The 16,836-nt window shown below is 30.2% G+C and overlaps 1 protein-coding gene across 1 annotated transcript; it reads right to left on the bottom strand.

Moving 5' to 3' along the window:
* Positions 1-2,335: 2,335 nt before the first annotated feature.
* Positions 2,336-10,630, bottom strand: LOC134696399 (septin-11-like). The gene is made up of 10 exons (XM_063558166.1): positions 10,538-10,630; positions 8,347-8,467; positions 7,532-7,702; positions 6,824-6,905; positions 5,987-6,127; positions 5,293-5,500; positions 4,694-4,790; positions 4,198-4,354; positions 3,603-3,735; positions 2,336-3,020 (listed from the first exon to the last, which is right to left on the bottom strand). Exons 1-10 carry the CDS (start codon positions 10,586-10,588, stop codon positions 2,859-2,861), a joined length of 1,323 nt encoding a protein of 440 aa, XP_063414236.1. The 5' UTR covers positions 10,589-10,630; the 3' UTR covers positions 2,336-2,858.
* Between the last annotated feature and the right edge of the window lie 6,206 nt (positions 10,631-16,836).

Raw genomic sequence — 16,836 nt, forward strand, 5'->3', positions numbered from 1 at the left:
ATACAAAAGCAAACAATGAAGAAAAGGTAACACGGATGAAAGAAAATACAAACATGAGTGCATAAACTTTGGATTGGCCAACGTTAACATCGTAGGTATTGGGAAATATTTTACAAAATCGTAGATTGAGCAACACTAAAGAGAAATAAAGAATTGTAACACAACTTCTCCAAAAAGGTAATAAATGGCAGCTCAGGGGTAAACAGGTATTGCTCCACAATTGACACCAGTTGAGTAGCTTCTGTTAAAAACTTTTGGCGATATGTTATTTTACCAGGATTGGTAAATCAAATGTATTTTTATAAATTTCCAAATATGTATGTCATTGAAATTTATGTTTACCATATTACAAAATTTAGAGTGAGGCTGACTTCAAACAGGAACTTTTCAGGAAGGAGGAAAAGAAGATAGCAGTATTCTTCAACTTCCACTAGATAGATGCTCTCTCACTAAATAATTCCAAATTGTCACTCACTTGTGTGACAATGTTGAACGCATTTATCCCTTCAAACCTGAGACAAAGATTTCAAAAAATTCAGTTAAGGTACAGTAAATGGGCTATGTCTTAGATTTCAATATTTGGCATACAACTCTGGCTCGATGAACTTCAACTGAAAATCGAAATAAAAATGCATTTATCTCAATTATCATTTGCAAAATCAAGATAAGGTCACCGACTTCATTTTTACAGTATACATCATTCAAAGTTGCGTTCTTTGTGAAAAAATCTAACAAAACGTCGAAATAATTGTAAAACGTTGATTTTTGACGTTTTTCACTACCAATAAGGTAACAAATTGATTGTTAGACAAAAAACGAAGTCGGTGACCCAATGATTATTTTATATCATTAAAACAGAAATTTATGTGTCAACAATATATTGTTTTTTAAGAAAATGGAGTAGAATTAAAGATTTGGTGATTTTAAGACAAATTTTAGAAGGTTTTTTGCCGATTTTATGTGCTTTCTATACAAATGATAAAGAGGTACAAGTGTTATACTGTAACTGTTAGATTGAAGACAGATCTATCTTTTATTTTAGTCATGCTAGACCCAATTAACTCAAACTATATATTGTTGAAAGGATTGGTGAAAGCAAGCTCCCTTAGGAGTGTTAAATATTTACATTAGCATTTCAAGAGCTAAGTGGCTATAACTGGTTTTAAAGTTAGTAATTTTTGGGCACTTTATAGCTTGTTGCTCGGTGTGAACCAAGACTCCATGTTAAAGGCCGTACATTGATTTTTAATGGTTTATTTTTTAAAATTGTTATTTGGATGGAGAGTTGTCTCATTGGCACTCACACCACATCTTCCTATATCTAATAACTGTTAAATTCCAGGCAATTTTTATAGGCCTAAGGAAATAATATATTGCAACTATTTCTTTGGGGTTATTTTTCTCGACTCCTGATTTAATGCCACCTAAAACAAGTTTTATATTGAAAAAATGTAAATATCACAGGAATATCTCGTTTTTCTGATGCAACTGTTTAATAAATTGCAAACTCTTTTAAATTCAAGTCAGCTAAGATTTCGGGGAAACATAAATAACAAAACAAAGGATGATATTTTTTTGTTTGTTTTAAACAAAAGCTATAGTGACTAGATACAAAATGCATACAAAAACATCAGCACAAATTAGAAATACATTGACACATGTTAAATTTGCATAGTAAAAGTTTATACTGGACAAGACAAACATTTATAAATGCAAATGGTTTTGGAGATGAGATGTGAAAGCTGTGAAAACTGGTCATTTTAAAATAAGCACTAAAACTAAGACATCAAAGATTGTCAACAATATGGTAACATCATTATCAGAAGAGAAACAAATTTGACACCTTTTCATCTTGAATAGAAAATTCATTTTAAAAATACATAAAGAAAGCCAAAAACACATAGAATTCATAGTACTCTTATTCACTAACCATTTTATACATGTACTATACACAAAATTACATTAATAAGTAAGGAAATGTACATACATGATCAATTTTAAATAATATTATTATGCTATACCATCTAGATAGCATCATGTATACACTTTAAACAAAAGACAGCACATAAATTAGAAACTGAGATTCAATAAAAACAATTTGATTTTGCCTTTGAGAATGACACATGTAAAAGTGTTAAATTATGCACTCTCCTTTTTAAACCAAACATGTTTTCAATTAATTTTTTTTAACAGAAGATTTAGAGTTATCCCCCCTGAAATTATTTGTTCATGAAAGTTTAATTTGGTCATTTTTTGCCTAGGGTCAGTGATTTAAATAGTAAAAAATGTATAGAAAATAAGTTCAAATATACATCAGAGTATAAGGAATAAAATAATACATGAAGACTACTTATATCTAACTAACATTTAAAATATAAGTACAATATCAATGCTGAAATACTATGTGGTGGATAACATTTTAATGTTCTAATGAAACAATACAATCATGATTGCTTTGTAATTGATCTAATGGCAAGACTTTAGTACCGTGATTTGGTTTCCTTAATTGCACAAGTAAAACTTCATTAAGCAGCCTAAATCTGGGAAATGCTCAATCCATCAAAGATTCTTTTCTAAATTCAAATTTCTAAGTGAAAGCAAAAAAATGTTAACAATTCTTGCCCTGTAATACATTTCTTTTTTCTAACTCTAAAAATAGAAGAAGAAGAAGAAATCCCTCCTTAAACAAAAACCCTGTTTAAAGTTTACTTCAATTCAGAATATTGCCATCTATGCCAACTTCATAATAACTTAAGAGACTTTAAACTACAACTTATTGAAGTCTTTTGTATCTGTACCAATAATATCAGTAACTTGTCAATTTTGGCAGTACTATAATTTGTATTGTAATTTAATGTTTATCGTTTTCCTTTCTTGCCCAGGGTAGATGAGTGCTGTTGGTAGGCCACCTTTCTGTCATTGAAAGCATTTACTTCATCCTCTAATCTCTTCCTACTGTCCTCTAATTTCTTCTTTTCTTCTGCATGTTTCTTCTTCAATGCATCAAACCTGTCGTGCAGCTGAAAAAAAAATATCATTTAACATTTTTTTTTTTAATACAGTAACATGTCTGGCCTTGTAATGTATTAAATATAAACAGAAACTTTTTTTAATTTGATAAGTTTTTAGTGTCCTCTTGGTATCTCTTTTCTGTTGTTTTTTTTTTATATAAAAAGTGGTTTCCAAATCTCATGCCATTCCTAAAAGTATCTAAATAAAATAAATGTGCTATTATGATAATTCTTTTCATTATCAAATAAATTGATGATCATGAGACATTAATATTATATCAATTTAGAGTTTCAAGTGTATCGACTTTATTGTGATAAACAAAAAGGATGAAGACATTCTAACAACAGCAGGGCACATGATTGATTAATTTTGGTGATTAACTGCACTTTAAGCACTGTAAAGTATTTTTGGTGGCAAGTTTTTATTGGTGGAGGAAATTATAATGCCTAGCAAAAAACACAGATAAAATTTGCAATCCAAGGCACTCACAACCTCAGTGTTGGCAGGCTAGTTGATGAAGTACTATAATAGACTACTCAGCACATAAAAGTTATTTGTAAGGTAACTTGACATTTATATGCTTTTATTACCTCCTTTTCTGTGTCTTTTAGGTGAGCTTCCTTTTCTTTCACTCTGATAACGAAAGCTTGTCTCATCTCTTCTTCTTTCCTGCTCAGTTCAGTTAAGTGTTGTTGTCTTTTCAGTTCATATGTTTCAGACAGACTGTAAATTGAAAGGTTCACAAGTAAGACTTGCTGTTAAATTTTAAGATATTTCAAAAATATGTTGACTAATTTGTATCCAGTGAAAGTTATTATTACACAAAATAAAAACAAATATTAAACAAAAAAAAACCAATGGATTCCTCTAAATTTTAAAATGTATGCATAAGGCTGACTGTGAGAAAATAACCTTATAACTAAACAATCTATACACAGTTACTTGAATTCCAGCACATTTTCTGTTGAATTGAGTGATAAATAAATATCTATTATTATTCCAGGTTTCATCAATAAATATATTTTATTTGGTTTGAATTTTTTAATCAAATAATCAGCTTTACTAAAATCTGCAATGTTCCGAAAATTAAATATTTATTTTTGCATCATATTTAAAAGAAATAGGCAAATTGGTTATTTATCGTCTTCATTTGATAACAATCTTAAGGAATGAATTGAAACTAACCTTTGAGATTCTGATTCTGAGAAACCCATATCCTGTAGTTTGTTCCTTCTGTACAGTTCATAATGAGTTTTATGGGTGCTCTCTCTTAGGTCCTCCATATTTGTTCTGATCAACATTTCTCTCAGTTTGACAAAATCACAATGATTTTCATTTTCAACTGTAAAAAAGATATGAATTTCAATGCACATATAAAATAAATTCAGATATATAATTCCATAAATATCAAACATAACTAATAAAAGTCATACTTGCATTGTAGACTTATTGAAATCGTGATAAACATGTAAAATTGCATTAATATTTAACATGAACTTGTCCTTGACCACATAGAAAAATTCAAATTACATGTATATATTTACACCTAAAAACATTTTTTTTTTTTTTAAATATCTTCGACATCCCAACTATAGATCACAATACATCTCAGATCCCCTACAACAAACTGCATCTCCTTATTGGTACAATACCTCTTCTTAATAATTAGAAATGAACATACCTTGTACTGTTCCCCATGGATACTGTCTAGCTTTAACCATCTTGTTTCCAAGTTTTATTTCATCACTACTGCCTACTACAGCAAAGGGTAAATGAGACTAAAATAAAGGTAAATATTCATGAAATAGTCTGTTGCTGAGGTTTTCTATGTATTGAAGAGCATTTATCACCCGTAAGTTCAATTTAATAACTTTTTTCTTAAATATTTTAGTCAATGTTAAATATCACAAAACGTTCTTTTCTATAATATTGTTCACTAAAAAAAATTATAAATTTAAATTTCTTAAATCATGTACATGAGTATTATTGTAAATTCAGATATTTTGAAATGTTCTTACTGTAATGAAAATTGTGAACATTTAGGTTTGGCAAACATAAAAATTCACATCTTAGATATTGATAGCATTATTTGTTTGCACCATTTCATGAACCTGCAGTAACAATTTCACATAAGTCCATTTTCAACAATGGTAATATATAATACACACAAAAAACTCTTAATTTACAATTAAGCAGTTGCAGGCATTTAAAGTTATATTTTATCAAGTAATGTGATTGCTTCACTATTTTCAGTTCTAAAGCTAAATATACAATACCTACATTCATAACTTTGTTAGTATCAGCTACAGTTTCATCATCAGTAGGGAACTGGTATATCTGTACTCCATTAGACATCAGTTCTGTCATGATCTTAGCTTTAAACTTCTGTAGTTCAGCTTTAGTGATGGTATCAGCCTTAGCTATCACTGGGATAATGTTCACTTTACTGTCTAATTTCTTCATTGTTACAAGATCCAATGCTTTCAGTCTGAAAAAATACCATTGACATAATATAAAAAAAGAAATCAAAGACAATTATTAAATTTACTCCAATAAGTTTGATTTATCTATTTGTAAATTTGGAGTTATTATTTAATAAAAACTTTAACTTTCAAATATGTATCTGTACATCGAAATTTAAACACACAAGAATATATGTGTAGTACTTTTGAATAATGTCAATATGTTTGACATCAACTTGTTTTCATGTGCATAATTTACATCATATGTTTACATCTGGTCAAAGACAAATTCCATCATTATGTTACAAACAACTGTGGCCAGCACAGCTAGATATCCAACTATCATCATTATTTCAAGTCTAAATATAAGTAGTATAGAATATACTTCATTGTACTTATACTCAATGCATTAAAGTACAAACAAGCAAAGAAATCAAATTTTTAGTTGTCTTTCCTATGATTTACTAGAGCAATGAAGAATTATTACAAAATAAAGGTATTTTATTACTTACGAGTGACCTGTTGGTGCAATAAAGTAGAGACAGGCATGGATACGAGTGTCATGGAAGTTATGAAGAGATCTTTTGATCTTAAGCTCCTCCTGTAGATATACTTCAAACTGGCTGTCTATGTAATCAACTAATGGCTTCCAGCTGAAAGGGGAAATAAACTATTATTTAAGTTTTCTCTTGAGATCAAATAAGTTAGAACAATGAGGATTGATTGTTAAACATCTCAATACTTTAAAAAAAAGTTTGTATTTTTTCAATTTATATAGGGGACTGTTCATGAGAACGAGCAAATCTAGTATTTTGATAGGTAAAAAACAATTATTATGCTTCATCTTTAAATATGAGAGATAACAAATAGTTGCTGTCATTACTGAGGTTTGTTGTGTAAAGGGGAAACTCCATAAAACTCACAAATATTCGGTTGTCTCTGCCTCATACGATTGAATAATGATGTTACATTTATATCTTTACCATAATAAAGACATAATTATAATTTCAAACAAAGCTTTAAAATTTATGAAACTATTCTAATCATGTGTTTCTTTTTTTTAAATTGAATTTCTTCTTCACTGCCTCAATACTCCTTATCACTTTAAGAAATCTGACCCTTTTGACTAGAGAATCTGCTCGGCTTGAACTATAGATGTCAGACAGCACTCACTTTTCCATTGTCATGATTGTGGTGTCAGATATTTTGTATTATGACTTCAAAATTTAAAGGGAACCTTTGTGATGTCCAGTAATGGTGGACAAATAGCAATAAGGTGAATGGTCATGTGGTAGCCTGTTGGTTGTTGTGACAACATTGTAAACAACATTATTAATGTACATTTGTACCTGTCTTCTTTGTTTATTTGGTCCCCAAAACCAACACTGTCACAGATGGTCAACTTCAGTCTCACATTGCTTTCTTGTAATTCTGTAATAATATGAAAATGCAGTGGTCATTTTTTTGATCATTTATATGGTATTAAGGTGGTACCTAACACTACAGGGAGATAACTCTGTAAAGTCAGCTAAATGTTTTAAATACGTTGTGTTGTAAAGGGAATATCAAGCTTCTCAATGATCAAAATTGTTGTTTGTCAAACTGCTATATAACCAGTGTAATTTTTCTGACAAAACGGTTGGTTCAAAATTTTTGAAATTTTTATATTTTTGTCAAAGTAAATACATTGTCAAAATTTTATGAAAATTAAACGAGCCAAATTGATTTTAGTGAAAGTGTTGGGTACCACCTTAAGTCATCAGAAATGTCACATGATCAACGCACATGACAGTTAGTATAAATAATGTGCAAAAACTAAATTAATATATTGGAAGAATTTGTTTCTTCCAGAATCCAACAGACAAACTGACACATTTTGTATCCCTACAATGTCAACAAATATTACAGCAGATTAAACTATTTTAGATGTAATATTTTTGAAATTCATTTATACTTTGTTTCATTCTACAATTTGATATTGTCTGCATGTACATTTGTATCAATAAATCTCAATCTATACCTATTTATAACCACTTTAAAAATTCAATTTTTCTTACCACATGCATGTGATTTGATTTTATTTTCATCTGTTTGATTTGTACTTGGATTCTTATCGTATGTGCTGGCCTTCAGTTTTACACCAGGTAAATCATGTGTACTAGGTGTAGAGTCGAAGTGAGTATTAAAGAGAGTATCCATCATGGTGGACTTTCCAATACCTGTCTCTCCTAAAAATAGATATCAGTAAAATATTACAGTTCTCTGTTTAGTGATTTAGATATGTAACATTTATGTAGAAACCCTAATGGTGTCATAAAAGACTGAAAAGTTAAAATCATAATGGTCATGTGTACTAAGTTCAAAGTTGATGGGACCCGATTTGGTGGTAAACCTACATTGACCAGAAACTAACTGTGTACAAGACAGACATGCTCCCCTACTATCATATGGACAACATACAATAAACTGTTTATACAGAAATGTGTCTTGCCTGTATGCTATTTTGAAAGTATTAATACAAATGTCGAAATATAAACAGCAACCCTTTGACATGTAACCTATGCAAAATTTTCAAATTCAATGAACCATGACTGATAAGATATGGCTTATGTAATCACCTTAGAAATGAGGGGCTATGGTTTTTTTTTCCTTTAGCTTATAAATTTATTTCAAAGGCACACCAAATACATTTCACTTAACATTAAGGGTTCCCTTCAACTTGATATTTTTGGAAAAGGCATGACTTAGTCAAAGGCATGGCAAAATCTCAGAAATAAAATAAGCCCCCAAAATATATGGTCTTTCAGCATGTTCAGATTAGCTTTTATAAGTGTGTGAAAACTTACAAAAAGACCCTTTACATTATACTCACCAAGACATAGGATATTAAAACAGAAACCTCCACTAATTGACTTGTTGACCAATTGGTCTGGGAGGCTGTCAAAACCAACATGACCGTTCAGATTGAGTGTCCTCATAGGGGCTGCCTTAGGCTGAAATAATTCAATAAGAGATGCTGATTATTACTTCCTTGTCTGAAGATTGCAAAACGACATTTCTGAGATACCAAGTAAATGTAATATGGTTATTGGATTTTAAAGTTTTGAACAAATGTACATTTGTAAATACAATTCCAGTAAAATGTTAGAAATTAAACTTGATTGCTTTAACTAATTCTTTCAAATGTCATGAAAATCAAAGAAATCAATTAAATAGATTCTTTTCCTGAAACACATCAAAATGAGACCCATTTTAAAAAAGGTACATGCGACTTTATCTTTATCCTGCAATGAAACTAGTGCTTAAAAACAATTTAAGTTTAATTAACTGTACATTGAAAAATTATTAAATTAGAACTTGAAACACAATGACAATAAGGAAACTACAGCATTTTCATGTCTGTATTTAATCAAATATAAATTTCTAGTACTAAAAACTGTTTCTTTGTTGGTAACAAGAAAATCCAATCCTGAGGAAGAGTTATAATGAAAGGTTGATGTAGACGGTTAATTCAATCCTTAAGATTGGTTCACTCCATCAATCAGTCGGACAATAGTGATTGATCATAAGATATGATGCTTATTAAATCACTGATGTATTATTTTGTTCAAATTATAGATTATTAACAAGCATAAAAATCCTCTTATAACATTTATAAGTGGGTATTGGTAGGTTATAGATTTTCTGTTTTGATAATTTAGGTTAATATCTAACTACACTGTCAGATAAATGAAGTCTCTAAAATATAATCAGTTAATGTTGTAGCATAGATTTGTATAGTAAGACTAAACAAATCCTAGATTGTAGCAAACAGTTAAAGTATTTTTGGACTTTTAAAACCAGATACTTTTCTACTTTCTCTTTGACCTATAGCGTAGGTTGCTGTATTTTTTTTTTTACATTTATAAACTAATATCTTCTTTTATTCCTATATATAACATGTTCAGTAATTAAAGATTTTGTAGGTAAAACACCAATGGTAGCAAATTTAGACATGATGAAAGAACATTTAACTCTCTTCTTTTATTTTGTTAATTTAAAGGTAGTTTTATTCGTCCAAACTAACTTTAAAGCTCATATCCTAATTTTAGCAAGATCAAGGTTTGGTTGCCTTGCTTGGTTTGTTTGTATAAATGTTTGCTCATACAATGCCAATAAGATTGACATCCAAAAATAATATAAAAAGGTTTTAAAACTTGTAAACATTATATTTAGATTTAATTGATCATTATAAAATAATCAAATTCACCCAGATACACATACAGGTTTAACTCCATCTACTTATATAAAATCTGTTTGCAGAAGTCATTGCTTGTGCAAACTCTAAATACAAACAAAGAAGTAAGCTAACCAAACCTTTAACTTGCTAGCAATAGGATAACAGCTGTAACGTGATAATGGTGCTAACATAATATAGATGTCCAGCAGGATTAATAAGACCATCTGTTTGGGTCAAAATTCTTCTTGTGAAAGGGTTGCAGGGAGTTTTTGTTCAGACAAGGACAATCTAAATCAATCATGACACTTTACTGATTTCCAGGACAAAATACATTACAACTACTAATTTGGACAGAAATTCAACCTTAATTAATTTCCCATGAGAGTCTACTGACAGCTACGCTTACAACATATAACATGTATAATGGTCATTTTAGATAATGAGCTTATTCTACAGGATAACCAGAAGTGACTTACTGGAAGGACAGCTTAAATACACACAATGGTTCACTCGTTCCAATAAAAAGTTTCCAGAATTATATATTAGTCTAATACAACAGTTCTTACCATTGCTTTAACAACTCTTTACAATGACACAGAAAAAAAGATGTGCCTATCAAAACCAATGCTTTTTTATATTGTGTGACAACCTAAGCACCTACAGGCAATTTTTATAGAAGCCTCCAACATTACAAATACTCAACTTTAACAACATTTGATTAGTTAAAAAAATGACAAATACATTTGTACTCAAACTTCAACAACATTTGATCAATTATTATAATGACAAGTACTCAAATTGAACTGATCTCATTTTAAAAAGCAATTAAAAATAATTTAATTACCTCAAATAAATCTGGAGGTAAGTCAGCATGAAAATACTCCTCTTGATCCATGCTTAAATTATTATGATTTTAAAATGGTGTTTTATAAAAAAAATATTTCCTCATTTACAATTTATTTTTATTCAATGTTTAAACTTTTTTGTTCTTTGGTTGTTTGCTTCCTGTACTAAACTAAATATTTCCTTATGATCTAATTAACCCAAAAATTATCTCATAATCATATAATTCATGAGAACCTTTGAGAAAACAATCTATTCATAATGTTAAAAATATGCATCATGCCTTTAATGGAGCCATATTTTTGAAAAGAAGTTGCAGATTTGATCAACTATCATAACTATGATTGCTAAAAAATATCAGAAAATGGATATTTAACAAGTATATCATATTTCATGATTTGCATTCTGATTTTTTACTGTGCTCAATAAATAATAATGTCCTTTCATAATTTAAGTGGGCAAAATAGGATCAACTGGTGAATTCCACCCCACTGTTAGCATGGTTACCAAAAGATTATTTATAAAAATACCATTGCTTTTACTGAGCATAATGAAAATAGCCTTATTGTCTTATTTCAATGGTTGAGATCCAGTTTCATAATATACATGATATATATAGGGTAGGAAAATCAAACAAATTTACAATAGTTATACCTATATTTTGGTCTAAACCTGTTTAAATCAAAATTAATATTAATCAATATTATTGCAATGTTTTAACCAAAAAAAATTGAATGGGTATTTGCTATGTATTACAATATCACTGTTTTATAAAGGGAGATAATATTACATCAAAGTCAATGGAATCAAAAGGCAATAACAAATATGGTTATAATAGTTATCAAAGGTACCAGGATAATAATTTAGTATGCCAGACGCACGTTTCGTCTCTACAAGACTCATCAGTGAGGCTCAAATCAAAATATTTATAAAGCCAAACTTTGAAGTACAAAGTTAAAAAGAAGGATAAATGTATCCCCAATCAACTTGTTACAGAATTTGCACCATCTTACAAACAAACAGCTTTTTATACTTGTGTATTATTTCAACAGTTATTTAAAATTGACAAATCTATTTGTGTATATTATTAAAGATTTCAAATCAGTTTTTAGGGACAATGATGGATTGTTGTTATTTGAAGTGAAGTACAAATATGTAGCTTGTTTCATGTACAAGGTACACCAACATGTAAACAAACATGACATATATAGGAAACCACATAAACTTGCTTTCTTTCCTTAAACTTTTTAAAAGGACTTTGTTTTTTCATATTTTTACAAGAAATCGATATTCCCGACCTTCATTATTTATCTGAATAAATTATCCCTCTAATAATACTTACACAAATTTAACAACTAAATTTGTATTTATTTAATCTCTTTTGATATCATTAAACCACTTAAATTCAAGCAATTAAGTTGTAAAATAGAATCAAATTTTAGGTTTCAGTCATAGAACATGTATTACATCAATTTTCTGATTAATAGACCAGGAATGTTGATAACATTCATAAACACACAAATGATAAGGTAGAGTAGTTTTTCATAAACATCAGATACTTAATATAAGCAACTTTTAGTTATCAAATACATTTTTTTTTAAAACTGCCACAAATTTTCTTTGTAAACCACCTCAGCAATGAACAAAACAAGCGAAACACTGTGTTAATATTATAATTGACATAAATGAAAGGTTAGCCTTCTAAATGAGAACACATGTACACAGGCAAATTTCCCTCAGAAGAATTTCTTTATTTTATTCATCAAAGTTCCAAGTTTTCTTATAATTATTATTAAAATCAAGCCGAAAAAAGGGTAAGTCTGCTGTTGATCAAGAATGGCAACACTGACCACCTTGCCATAGTTTTTCTTGGAAATATAGAGAGAATAATAACCCCAAATCTTAAGTATAAATTTAGCATGATTTACTGTAAAAAAAATGGTGCTTATGCCAAAATAATTTAATTTTGGATGTAACATGTCTTCTGATTGGCTGAGGTTATTTTGTTATCAGCCCATAGACATAATTTAATCATGTGACCGTGATGTCATCAACATTTTTACATAATTGTCTACGGTTTAAAATGGAATTTAAAATAAAATTATAAGAAATGACTTTAATGTTTTTTCTGTCTATTCGAAAATGTGTTACAGTTATGTAGACATGGAAGTTAAAGTTTAATATATAGAAGACAGGAAACACAACTGTAATTTACTGACAATATCTGGACAAGGCAGGCCCGTAGCCAGGAATTTCCAAAGGGGGGTTTGTTGGACTCACAAACTCAACTTTAACAGTCACAATTCGAAAACAGAACATTGACTTAAACAGTGCTTATTTGTTTTACCTGGCTACGGGTATGCAAGGTCAACTGAGATGAACTAAACAGATTAAAGGATGGATACTAAGAAAGTTTATGATCTATTTTTAAAGTAAATAACTTGTCATAAGTTTATACAATAAGTAACAAACTACCAATTCAATTCTAAAAACAATGAAATATTTTCAATAATAATTAAAAAATATGTTGATCATGATATAAACAAACGTGAAAATAATACAAATTGTGAAATTAAATACAAAATAACTGAGAATAAAACTAGGTAAGTCATGATGGATCCAGGTGACGATGAAGATTGGTATGAACACTGGAAACTGAAACAATGCTACGTACAAAAAGCATTATCAATTATTCTGTAAGCCTAAAAATAACCAAACCCAGAGGTGAAAATAAAAGGTTGTCCACGTGTCCAAGATGGGATAAGGATTTTATCATGCAGAAATGGGAACTTCTACAAGGATAATCCAATGGTTGACATTGATGAAGGAATCGAAATTTAAATTAAATGGTAGTCAAAGAGTTGAAACCCTGTAGTAACCATGAATTTTAAAAAAATCTTTCTAATTAAAGCTTGATATCAACTGAAAGTGTTCACCTTGATCCATCCTGTTTTACATGCCTTAATATTGATGTATTGACTAATTATTCGACAGGTAAACATACCGTTTCTTCTTGTCTGATATTTAGAAGTACTAGCATTTTATCATTTTACAATAAAACACTTTTAAGGTTACTCGCACGGAACGCGCCTTTAAGAAAGTGGCAATAGTAGTTTACTGAAATTAAATGTCGTATATCCATGTTTGATATACAAACCAAGTGAAAACTGTAGTCAGCTGAATTGTGCATATTGTTATTACAGAAACTGGTTTGATGGTTTTTGACACCGTTTACCTATTATGTCTATTTGTTTTGCTCACACGTTCTTGTCAATATAACGGAATTTTACACAACTGCGATCAAGTGAGAGGTTCAGTTAGCTATAAAACCAAGTTAATTAATCATTTTCTACATGGAAAAATGCCTGTATTAAGTCAAGATTATGAGTAGTTTTCCATTTGTTTGGGTTTTTGATTTAGCCATTTGTAAAAGGACTTTCCATTTTGAGTTTTGTGAAAGATCGGTATTTCTGTTATTCTACCTCTTATTAAAAATGTAACAGGTTGAACACTAAACTTAACGGAAAAAAGGGTAATCATTTTGATCTCCGGCATATTACAGTGACGGGTCCAATTTTTTTTATATACTGCATTCCAAGGCTTAGACACTAGTGCCATTTCCTAAATGATGATTATTATAGGAGACTTGTAGTGAATGATACCAAATGCTCCTGTGGTTCTGCTGTTGTCATCCATTAATTTATAGCAAGCCACTTATATCATAACCAAAGAATATCTTAAAAATATGAACATACACGTTGATAGTGAAACGCTATTGTTTGGAAAAGACGAACTTTAAATTTTGAAAAAGATCGTCATTTTAAACAGTCAAAAAGATTTAAAAATTCCAAGTCATCTCTTTTGTCATTTTCTTTTCTGTCTTGTTTTTTTCTTTCTTTCTGGCCTCTGGCATCACAACAGAGGTTCAAATAGTCAAAATATGCACCTGGAGTATTACAATTTATAGGTATTAAAGACGGCTGGTATGGGAAAACAGCTGTCTTTACCCTTCGAGGAAATTGAGTTAGACATTAGATGTGAATAAAGTAAATTAGCTATTTAATTTCCCTGCATATCCTGATAAACAGGAAGAAAAGTGAATTCTGCAACTTCAACAAGGTATAAAGAAACAAAGGGGCAATACAAAAGAATACAATGAAGTAAAGGTAACATAGACGAAAGAAAATACAAACATGAGTGCTAAAACTATAGATTGGCCAACGCTCACATCGTAGAGATTGGGAAATACTTTACAAAATACTTAGATTGAGCAACACTAAACAGAAATAGAAAATTGCAACACAACTTCTCCTAAAAGGGTAATAAACGGCAGCTCAGTGGTAAACAGTTATTGCTCCACAATTGACCCCAGTTGAGTAGCTTGTTAAAAACTCTTGTCGATAAGTGATCTTACCAGGATTGGTAAATCAAATGTTTTTTTTATATATTTCAAAACATGCATGTCATTGAAATTTTTGTTTACCTTATTACATGGTTTAAAGTGATGCTGACTTCAAACACGAACTTTTCAGGAAGGATGAAAAGAAGATAGCAGTATTCTTCAATTTTAATTTCCACTAGATAGATGCTCTCTCACTAACTAATTCAAAATTGTGTGACAATGTTGAACGCATGTATCCCTTCAAACTTGAGACAAAGAGTTCAACAAATACAGTTCAGTATGTCTCAAATCATGCCATTCATCTAGAGACTGACAATCAGGGTCGGTTGAAAACTACAATTTACGACAGAAGAGATGATTTCAGCTTCTCAATTTCTATGTAGACAAATTCCATCCGCATATGCATACGGAGATGGTAAATTATATCAGAGCTTGTATTTCCTATCATGATTTCCTTGATAGAGAGTTAATCACAAGGAAGCTATTAAACTGAGAGTTCTAAATCGTAAATTTCAAATCATCCTTTCGTGATTTTATAGATGACATGGCGAGTTGGTTTACCATTTTGGAATATCTGTTTCACAGATGTCATAGCATCATTTCTGTCCACTTTTACCGAATAAGATTTGTTAATCGGGTTTGTACTAAATTTAGCAACATGACAGGTGCCAATCATGTAGCAGGATCTGCTTACATTTATGAAGCACATGAGATTACCCCCAGTTTTTGGTTGGTTTGTGTTTATCTTAATATACTGTTGTTTTGTATACTACTGTTTGTTTGTCATTTTTTTTTTTGGGGGGGGGAATTGGTAACGTTAATTTTATTACTACCACTGGGTCGCTGCCTCTGCTGGTGGACTATTAGTCCCCGAGGGCATAACCAGCCCAGTAGCCAGTACTTAGGTACTTGCATTAACATACGGATTTTTTTGTGTTATTAAATTTGCTGTTACAAAATGTTAGAAATTATTATAAATTAAGGAATGTATCTCCCTCATGCAAAGCTCGGATTACTTTCACGGATTTGGCTATACTTTTTGGACCTTTTGCATTATAGCTCTTCATCTGTTATATAAGCTTTGGATTTCAAATATTTTGGCCATGAGCATCACTGAAGAGACATGTATTGTCGAAATGCACATCTGGTGCAAGAAAATTCGTACTGTTAGTTTTATTATTTTTAATTTAAGATATTGGATATCCCTTTGGAATGTTTTGCCACTCTTTTAAAGCAATAACAGTTGTTTTTAAACTACATATTTTTACAAAACATAAAGAAGATATAACAGCACATAAAACTAAAGCGAAGCTACAAATCCAAGTATTTAGAAAGGGGTTTATAGTTGATTGCTTCTCAAGTGGCATCTGTTGTTAAGTCGAAGCTATTGACCCTCAAAAGCATGAGGATGTCAAGTTTACGTTTCATAAAACCCAAATAATGTAGTCGGTGGTCTATTGTTGAAGGCATTATGACAATCTGTCTATTATATATTGTTGAAGGCCTTATGACAATCTGTCTATTATCACTTGGTGCTGATAAATTGTTAAATCTTCTATTATCCTTCGTCTAATTCATAAATATTTATAAATGTTTTTATGAAAAATGTGTTCTTGTTTAGATTAGTGGATATTCATAGATATAGGAAGATGTGGTATGAGTGCCAATGAGACAACTCTCCATCCAAATAACAATTTAAAAAAAGTAAACCATTATATGTCAATGTACGACCTTCAACACAGAGCCTTGGCTCACACCAAACAGCAAGTTAAAAGGGCCCCAAAATTACTAGTGTTAAACCATTCAAACGGGAAAACCAACAGTGTATATATATGTATCAGCATTAATTGTTTCCATACACAATAGTGTAGTCAGCAAATCTAGTATATATACATGTT

Source organism: Mytilus trossulus, chromosome 14, assembly GCF_036588685.1.
Source record: "Mytilus trossulus isolate FHL-02 chromosome 14, PNRI_Mtr1.1.1.hap1, whole genome shotgun sequence".
In the NCBI taxonomy this organism is placed as follows: Eukaryota; Metazoa; Mollusca; class Bivalvia; order Mytilida; family Mytilidae; genus Mytilus; species Mytilus trossulus.

What these genes read in the sequence shown, in the direction of transcription:
- LOC134696399 (XM_063558166.1), bottom strand. Translation starts at nt 10,588, where the DNA reads ATGGATCAAGAGGAGTATTTTCATGCTGACTTACCTCCAGATTTATTT. An exon ending in CAAATAAACAAAGAAGACAG is followed by an intron (nt 6,128 to 6,823) that starts GTACAAATGTAC and finishes TTCCCCTTTCAG; the next exon opens with CTGGAAGCCATTAGTTGATT. An exon ending in TAAAAGACACAGAAAAGGAG is followed by an intron (nt 3,021 to 3,602) that starts GTAATAAAAGCA and finishes TTTTTTTTTCAG; the next exon opens with CTGCACGACAGGTTTGATGC.